The 10002-nt window shown below is 38.1% G+C and overlaps 1 protein-coding gene across 3 annotated transcripts; it reads left to right on the top strand.

Annotated features, from left to right (window-relative positions):
* The first annotated feature begins 446 nt into the window (after nt 1-446).
* On the top strand, nt 447-9554 carry LOC106579430 (uncharacterized). 3 transcript variants are annotated; one of them, XM_045702628.1, is made up of 7 exons: nt 447-480; nt 1988-2130; nt 3910-4003; nt 4141-4479; nt 6008-6191; nt 6430-6554; nt 6749-9554. In XM_045702628.1, exons 2-7 carry the CDS (start codon nt 2069-2071, stop codon nt 7082-7084), a joined length of 1140 nt encoding a protein of 379 aa, XP_045558584.1. In that variant the 5' UTR covers nt 447-480; nt 1988-2068; the 3' UTR covers nt 7085-9554. The 3 variants fall into 3 exon arrangements, with proteins under 3 accessions (XP_045558584.1, XP_045558582.1, XP_045558583.1); XM_045702626.1 differs by lacking the exon at nt 447-480; XM_045702627.1 differs by lacking the exons at nt 447-480; nt 1988-2130 and having other exon boundaries at nt 3779-4003.
* Nucleotides 9555-10002: the final 448 nt, after the last annotated feature.

A 10002-nucleotide genomic window follows, 5' to 3' on the forward strand; every position in this document is an offset into this window, starting at 1 on the left:
AGGGCATTGTCATGCTGAAACATAAAAGGGCCTTCCCCAAACTGTTGCCACAAAGTTGGAAGCACAGAGTCGTCTAGAAATTCATTGTATGCTGTAGCGTTAAGATTTTCCTTCACTAGAACTAAGGGGCCTAGCCTGAACCATGAAAAACAGTCCCAGACTATTATTCCTCCTCGACCAAACTTTACAGTTGGCACTATGCAGTGGGGTAGGTAGCGTCCTTCTGCACAGCAAAAATTGGAGTGTTGAAATTTCAGGGTTAAACATTTCCGAGTTGATTTTCACTCCCAGAGTGTAATTTTAACACATTCTGATTTAAATGGTGTTCAGTGTTGGAGTTATTTGACAGAGTTGATCCGGTCAGTGTTAACCCAACTCCACAGAGATGTAATTAAGCTCCGCCCATGCATTTCACTTCTTCGGTTGGAGACAGAGGAGACAAGTCGGCGCCATTTTCTCCCTCCCATGCAGTACTACACGGTAAATGCAATTAACTCAAACTTACTGAAACAATTATAAATTGATGCTGAGAATTTCAGTATGAACAATGAAACATCTACAGAGAATATATGCCTAACAAAACCGTGTTTGTTGCCAGGTCTGAGCAGCAAATTTGTCCTGGTGATTAGCTAGCTAGAAGTGTATGGTAAGCTAGCTAACAGTTTGTTACTTAAACCGTCGCCAACTTTATTAATGATGATTTAATAAAGGAAAAACAAAGCGTTATGTTTTTTTACTGTATAAAATCTTGTTTGAGGCTGGAGCTAACGTCTTTTTCCCCCTTCACTTTGAACATCAAAGGGGCCGCAAACAACACGTCCCAACATGCAGACGGTGTTTCACGTGTTGTCTGTGTGACCAGCGTACCACTGTATTTGGTGACCCATCAGATTATATGACCTGCAGTGTTGGAAAAAGTACTCAGATCATTTACTTAAGTAAAAGTATATAAGTATTACCAGTTAATTGTACTGAAATTACTAAGTTAAAGCTAAAGTACAAAATTAGCAGAAAATCGGGCTGTGACTGATATATTAAACATTTATTAAACATTTAAGTGCATCATTAAATACTGATGAGTCAATGCATAAGCAGCATTTTAATATCTCAGTCACAGCGTGATTTTCTGAAAATTAGTACTTTTTCCAACAGTGCAGGTCACAGAATCTGATGGGTCACCAAAAATGGTGTAACACTGTCGACTTAGCTTTAATCTTTACCGTTCTTCCTTTAAATGTTTATTTACTTTGTCAAACTTCCTTGCATGTCTCAGTCAAAATGCTGGTCCAGGTGAAGTACAGCCAACAACAGAAATATGTGAAGCTGGATGAGGATGAAGGACGGTTTGACTTTATGCAATTCCATGAAAACGGTTAGCATGGCTTAGGAAAAAGGTTTTAAACCACACCCATGTTCTTTTAAAAGCTCGTTGTGCAAGCTCCTTAATGTTGTCGATTCTGATTTTCTTTACATGCCTTTATCAAACTCTTTTATACGGTAAATGGGGTTAAATTGCTAATCATTTTCAGTTCTGTAATGTGTGCTTCATAGAGTGTAAAGTATTAATATACACCAAAACAGTCAATAAAAAAAGCCAATCATCAATTTGGACTTAAGAGGGAATGGGTTATGTGAGGGAAAATGCTCTAGGTCTATTTAAGGGTTATACAGTGGTGGATGTATGTATTCAACGTGAACAGTTATTGGCTGTGAGGCAAGAAACAGTGCTGACTTCAAAGGCACATTCAGTTTGACCTTACTATCTTTTCCAGTCATCGAGAGATTTTGCCTGCCACCTGATGCAAAAGTTATATACAAGGATGCAACAGGGACAGAAGTTGATGCAGAAATATTCAGCGACCTCGTTGGACAAGGCAATGTGGTGCTGACAGTATTCTCAGATCAGGGTGAGATATCAAGGCAGGTATAATAAAGCACTTTACACCTTACATAATATAATTATTTGCATTTTTTTCTATTCCTTTAGAATGCTCTGATTTCTCCTTGTCTTCTGCTTCTGAGACGTCTCACTCAAGCTTCAGCTCAAGTGCATCAACTATAATCCTAGATGATGTCCCTAGCAAGAGACAAAAATTTGAGGATACACGTGATGCTGTGTCTGCTGAACAGGTTTCTTAATGCTTTCAGATTTTTTTCACTCTGAGTCTCTAGAAAAGCTATTTATCACCATGTTTTGTATTGTAATGTTTTTGTTTTTTATTAGTTGATTGAAGCTGTGCTAAGAGGCAAGTCGGGGGGTGAAGAAGTATTACAGGAGTACCAAACAACAGAAACTCTAACAGATGCTGCAAGAAGAAAAATGGTTAACCTCTCTGGGCTAGGTGGGACGAATTCGTCCCACCTACGTAACAGCCAGTTTAATCCTGTGGCGCGATTTTCAAAACGTTTGAAATGCTATTACTTCAATTTCTCAAACATATGACTATTTTACAGCTATTTAAAGACAAGACTCTCGTTAATCTAACCACACTGTCCGATTTCAAAAAGGCTTTACAACGAAAGCAAAACATTACATTATGTCAGCAGACTACCCAGCCAGAAATAATCAGACACCCATTTTTCAAGCTAGCATATAATGTCACAAAAACCCAGAAGACAGCTAAATGCAGCACTAACCTTTGATGATCTTCATCAGATGACAACCCTAGGACATTATGTTATACAATACATGCATGTTTTGTTCAATCAAGTTCATATTTATATAAAAAACAGCTTTTTACATTAGCATGTGACGTTCAGAACTAGCATACCCCCGCAAACTTCCGGGGAATTCGCTAACAATTTACTAAATTACTCACGATAAACGTTCACAAAAAGCATAACAATTATTTTAAGAATTATAGATACAGAACTCCTCTATGCACTCGATATGTCCGATTTTAAAATAGCTTTTCGGATGAAGCACATTTTGCAATATTCTAAGTACATAGCCCGGCATCACAGGGCTAGCTATTTAGACACCCAGCAAGTTTAGCATTCACCATAATCAGATTTACTATAAGAAAAATGGTCTTACCTTTCCTGTTCTTCGTCAGAATGCACTCCCAGGACATCTACTTCAATAACAAATGTTGGTTTGGTCCCAAATAATCCATCGTTATATCCGAATAGCGTCGTTTTGTCCGTGCGTTCCAGAAACTATCCGAAATGGTAAATAACGGTCGTGCGCATGGCGCATTTCGTGACAAAAAAATTCTAAATATTCCTTTACCGTACTTCGAAGCATGTCAACCGCTGTTTAAAATCAATTTTTATGCCATTTTTCTCGTAGAAAAGCGATAATATTCCGACAGGGAATCTCCTTTTCGGCAAACAGAGGAAAAAATCCCAAAGACGGGGGCGGCCAGGTCACGCGCCTAAGCCCACAGTCCCTTGATCGGCCACTTGAGAAAGGTGATAATGTGTTTCAGCCTGGGGCTGGGATGACGACATTCTGTTTTTTCCCGGGCTCTGAGCGCCCATGGACGACGTAGGAAGTGTCACGTTAGAGCAGAGATCCTTTGTAAAAGATAGAGATGGCAAAGAAGTTCCAGAAATGGTCAGACAGGCCACTTCCTGTAAAGGAATCTCTCAGGTTTTGACCTGCCATTTGAGTTCTGTTATACTCACAGACACCATTCAAACAGTTTTAGAAACTTTAGGGTGTTTTCTATCCATATATAATAAGTATATGCATATTCTAGTTACTGGGTAGGATTAGTAACCAGATTAAATCGGGTACGTTTTTTATCCAGCCGTGAAAATACTGCCCCCTAGCCCCAACAGGTTAACATCCTGGTGGCTCACATGATTGACAATCATGGGTATGTTTGTTTCACATTGTTTTTATTTGTGCCAAATAACTGCATGGCCATTGCATAAATGTACTAATTTAATATCTCCTCTCAGGCACTGCCCCACTAAAGCAATCAGAGAAGATTATGCACGTGGGATAGTGATGTTGTTCCCTTCCCTCAAGGATCCATACTCCAAGAAGGGCTATGTAATAGGCATTATTATTGTTAACTCTTTCATGTCATGTTGTGACACAACTGTGTGGACGACATTGATATTTCAATTCCGTGAGATTTCTCATGAGCCTGGTATGACAACGCATTTCTTTTATTTTTTTCATTTCAGGAACACTTCTATGACGCTGCAAGCAACACAGGATACATTTCTTGGCGTCTGAAAACAGTCCAGAGGAAGATTCGTCGAGGATCTGCACTGCCACCAAATAGCCCAACTGACTTTTCTCCAGGGGGCCCAAATTTCCAAAGGACTGTTAATGTTGAAAGGCAGCTTGATGGTGATGCTTGCCAAGAGGCCATGTCTTTGCTCAACCATACCACAGACAATTCCCTGATTTTCCAGAAGATGAGAGAGACCTTTCAGCACCGTCAGAAGCTCGTTAATGGCCCAGGCAGAAGTGTTGATATCCTCTCCAGCTTCCCAAGATTCCTGGATACAAAAGGATTGGTAAGTTTGGGATGAGATGTTTAGAATGGCTTGAAATTTGAAAGTATTTCCTGAAGTAGTAGTAGTAGTTTAACCTCTATGGGCTAGGTGGGACGCAAGCGTCCCACCCGTGGTGCACTCCATCAACAGCAGGTGCATTTCAAGAGCGGCAAATTTGAATCCAAATAAATGTCAAAATTCAAATTTTTCAAACATACAACTATTTTACACCCTTTGAAAGATAAACATCTCCTTAATCTAACCACGTTTTACGATTTCAAAAAGGTTTTACGGCGAAAGCATAAATTTAGAGTATGTTAGGACAGTACATTTACAAGAGTTGTGTGTAATGTTGTGCCAATTCAAAGACAGGCGTCACCAAAACCATAAAATCAGCTAAAATTATGCACTAACCTTTTACAATCTCCAACAGATGACACTCCTAGGACATTGTGTTAGACAATGCATGCATTTTTAGTTCTATCAAGTTCATATTTATATCCAAAAACAGCGTTTTACTGTGGCGTTGATGTTCAGGAAATCGTTTCCCTCCAATAACCGGCATTCAAGTCAGCACCACAAATTAAATAATTAAAATTAGAAAACATTGGTAAAATATTATATTGTCATTTAAAGAATTATAGATTTACATCTCTTGAACACAATCAACTTGCCAGATTTAAAAATAACCTTACTGGGAAATCACACTTTGCTATAATCTGAGCACTGCGCCCAGAAAAATACGCGTTGCGATACAGACTAGCCGCCATGTTGGGGAGATCTAAAATCGAAAATACTATGTAAATAATCCATTACCTTTGATTCTCTTCATCAGATGTCACTTCCAGGTATCACAGGTCCATAACGAATGTAGTTTTGTTCAAAAAAGCTCATCATTTATGTCCAAAAATCTCCGTCTTGTTAGCACATGATCTAAGCCCGCCGGACTTCACTTCATGAACGAGGGGAAAAAATATATTTACGTTCGTTCAAACATGTCAAACGTTGTATAGCATAAATCATTAGTGCCTTTTTTAACCAGAACATGAATAATATTCAAGGTGGACGAATGCATTCTCTTTTATAACGTATTGGAACGAGGGTACCCAACATGAACTCGTGCGCCAGGTGTCTAATGGGCCATCATCGTTCCATGGCTCTTGTTCGGTCAGATCTCCCTCCAGAAGACTCAAAACACTTTGTAAAGGCTGGTGACATCTAGTGGAAGCAATAGGAAGTGCCAAAATATTCCTCAGCCCCTGTGTTTTTCAATGGCATAGGTTTAAAGGTAATACAACACATCAGGTATCCACTTCCTGTCAGAATCTGTCTCAGGGTTTTGCCTGCCAAATGAGTTCTGTTATACTCACAGACACCATTCAAACAGTTTTAGAAACTTTAGGGTGATTTCTATCCATATATAATAAGTATATGCATATTCTAGTTACTGGGTAGGATTAGTAACCAGATTAAATCGGGTACATTTTTTTATCCAGCCGTGCAAATACTGCCCCCTACCCCTAACAGGTTAATATCTTCTTTCTTAAAGGTGGACCAAGACTTCACTCTCCTATTTGATGGCGACACATCCTCCAGGCTTCTTCAGAAATGGGATTTGTTCTTCAAGCCAAATGTCATAAAAGAGGCTAAGCGGCTCACCTCAACACCAGAGTTGCGTCGCTTGGTGCAGTCAGCAGAAAGTCCCCCAGGGAGTGATCTTGATGAGGCAAAAAGTGAGTTGTTTTTATTGTAATAAATGTGCTATAATTGCAGTTGAACTATAACTGCAATAATATTTCATTTGTTTATTCTGTGTATCTCTGAACGTTGATCTGATTTTTGGGATAAATGTGACTAATAGATGGATGACGGTTTAAAACGTTCTCATAATGCCTCCCTGTTCTCATTCAAACTTTAAAAGTATTACATTTGAAGAGTTTTCAGTTAATTCTTGTGACTCTTTGTCCTCAGCCTACGACCAAGAAATGGCTTCCCTGTTGTTGCTGTTACATCTCCTTCCACCACCTCCAGGGGGACTGAAGTCTCCAAAAATGTGTGCATGTGATGCAGTTGAGAGACTTGTTGTCTTTCATAAGGTAATTATATTATTAAGGTGATTATAATAATTTGTCACGTCACCTTCTTAGCCACATATGTAAATGAGGGTTGTTAAAAAGTGCATGGAATTATAATTAAGTCAATGAAAAGATGTTTGAATAATCACTTCTATAATGTAGTTATCTCTGTGGCTGCACATTATTCTTGTCTAATTTTCTGATCTCAACCCTAGTCATGCTGCAGTTTGGAGGAGCATCTACGCAACCAGCAGGGTTGGCAGCCGTACCTCCTCGCTGTTGGGCGTCAGAAGAGCAAGATTGAGAGCTTCTACATCACAATGGATAAGCGTCTCATCCCATGCAAGGCAAACCGCTCCCTCGGGGCATGTGATGAACTTTTGAAAGCACATTTTGTGTTTAATTTGTCTTATGATGTGGCACTTGTGAATTTTTACACATTCCTGCAGACAACAGTGTATAACATTGATGTGGGGAAAATGAAGGAGTCACCCAGAGTTAAAGACTTGAGAGCCAGACTGCTTAACCAGCCAGTAGCACTCACTCTGTGAGTAAGAAGCTATAACAATGTTGACCTGTTTCATGTGTCAGAAATATTATCCCAGCAGTCAACAGTTGATTTCACATTTAAGAGTTGAACATGGTTACTATCCTGGACCCAAGTTCAAATTGTTTTGTTCTCAGCAAGGCTGTAGGCATCAGTTCCTAACATATACAGGTTTTCGGAAGCACCTTAATAGTGTTCATAGTAATGTTCAGCAAATTGCTCAAACTTCAACTGTTGCATGTTCATCTAGTGAGCCAGTTGCAACTTCATCTCAGGCACATGCTTTGGAGGACACATTTAATCCACAAAATCAATGTAGCTCTTCCAGTGTTTATTCTGGGAGCAATGATTCAGGACTTACTAAAGAAATGTGTGCATCCATTGTGGCCAAATTACAGGGGAGTGGGATTTCCAACAGTTTGGTATCGTCAATTGTAGGAGATTTGGAAGAACTAATGAGTGAGATTCACTCACAAGCAAAGCATACAGCTATTTCTGCTTTACCTATAACTGACCCCAACATATCTGTGATAAATGAATCTTTTGAAGATTATGAAAACCCGTTCACAAATCTAAATACAGAATGGAAACAAAATAAATACTACCACCAAAAATGGGGAGTTGTCGAGCCAGTAGAAATAACACTGGGAGTGAGATATGACAACAGGTGAAATCAGAAATCCGGTACTTATGATCAAGTAACTGTGAAGGATACTTTTATATATGTGCCGATTTTAGAAACATTGAAGTTCATGTGCAGAAATCCAGACATTTCTGTTTTGCTAAAGAAAGAGTGTAGATCAGAGCCTGGCACTTATACTGACTTTTTTGATGGAAGTTATTTTAAAACCCACCCTTTGTTTACAGCTAATAGACATGCATTACAAATCCAACTATACTATGATGATTTTGAAACAGCCAATCCCCTTGGCTCCAAACGTGGAATTCACAAAATTGGCTCTCTTTATTTTGTTGTAAGAAACTTTCCCCCAAAATTTAATTCAGTTTTGATGAACATTCATTTGGTAACACTTTTTCACACACAAGATCTGCACAAGTATGGTTTTGATGTTATACTAGAACCGTTGATAAATGATTTGAAAAAACTAGAAAGCCAAGGGCTAAGTCTTCCATTTTCAGATGAGCAGGTATATGGTACAATCTGTCAGATCACTGGAGATAATCTAGGGATGCACACAATTCTTGGTTTTAATGAGTCATTCAGTAGCCGTTATTTCTGTCGCCTTTGTTTGATTGAGAAGAATGATTGTCAAACGGTATACAGTGAGGATGATCCTAAGGTGATCCTTCGTGGAAAAGATATGTTTGAAATGCATTGCCAGTCTCTCCAGGAAAACCCACAATTGAAGTCACTTTATGGTTTGAAAAAAAGATCTACACTTAATTCATTGAAGTATTTGGGTGTGGTTCAGTATGAGATCAAATTGCTTTTTGGATATCTCACACAACACTTTATGTCAGAACAGGACTTGCTTTCCAGGATTTATGGTTTTGATTCTGGATTTTTAGAACTAAAAAATCGTCCTACAAAGATTATTTTGGAGAGTGTTGGCAATGGCATTGGTTTGAATTCTATTCAGACATTGTGTCTTGTGAAAAACATCCCACTGTTGTTTGGTGACATTATTCCTGCAGGAAACAAAAACTGGAATTTGTTACTGTTGTTACTTCAAATAATGAACATAGTTGTTTCACCTTCTCTCACTCTAGGTATGACAATATATTTAAAGCATTTGATTGTTGACCACCACAAACTATTTAAGCACTTGTATCCACATAGAAACTTGATACCTAAGCATCATTTTATGATCCATTACCCATCTTCTATAAGGAAAATTGGCCCCTTATTATATACGTGGTGTATGAGGTTTGAGGCCAAACACAAGCTGTTTAAAGATTGTTTTAAAAATTTCAAAAACATAACCAAATCGCTTGCTAAAAAGCATCAGATGGCCATTGCTTATCACTGGGAAACCTTCACCCTCAAACAAAATGAGTATGGGCCAATTAAATCTTTTCTCTTCAGAGATGAGAATGTCGTCAACAATGAAATGCTTGAAACGATCTTGTCAAAAGATGTTTTCTCAACTAGTTGGGTTAAAGTTGATGGTGTAGAGTATAAAGCTGGACTAGTTATTTGCAGTGCAATGGAAGAAGACATGCCAGTCTTTTGTCAAATAAGTGATGTACTTTTGGTTGAAGATCAAATTTGTTTTTGGACAAACAAGCTATTTACAGAGAATTTTGATGACCATCATCATGCATTCAGAGTATTACGAAGTGTGGAAAGATGTCTACTAAAAATGTCTGAGCTTAAATTTCATAAACCGTTTGATATTCAAAGCTCATACAATGTTTCAGATGAAAGTATGTACATTATACCTTCATTCACAATGTTTTAATTCAACTGACTGCAAGGGAGAAAAGGCACAAATAAATGTTTTTGAGAATGATTGTTTATTGTGATTAATTCTTATTAATACATGTATATATTTAATTAAATAATATTGAATTAATTAAATTAATTTTAACATTTTTTCAGTGTAGATAATTGACACTTTAGGGAGTGAAATCAACACTACACAAATAGTTAAAAAATTAACTCGGAGCAGTGTTAGTTGTCTAATCCCTTAGTGTTACTTTAACTCTGTTTTGCGAGTTAAAAAGGAACTCTGGCAGAGTGTTAAATGTAACTATTTTGAAAGTGTTAATTTAACTCTGGAGAGTGTGGACCTATATAAACCCTCAAAAAGTGTTGAAATCAACTCTGTGGGAGTTAATTCAACACTGGACTTTTTGCTGTGTGGCATCTGTTAAACCAAGATTTGTCTGTTGGACTGCCAGATGATGAAGTGTGATTTATCACTCCAGAGAACACGTTTCCACTGCTCTGGAGTCCAA

This window comes from Salmo salar, chromosome ssa19, assembly GCF_905237065.1.
Source record: "Salmo salar chromosome ssa19, Ssal_v3.1, whole genome shotgun sequence".
Taxonomy (NCBI): Eukaryota; Metazoa; Chordata; class Actinopteri; order Salmoniformes; family Salmonidae; genus Salmo; species Salmo salar.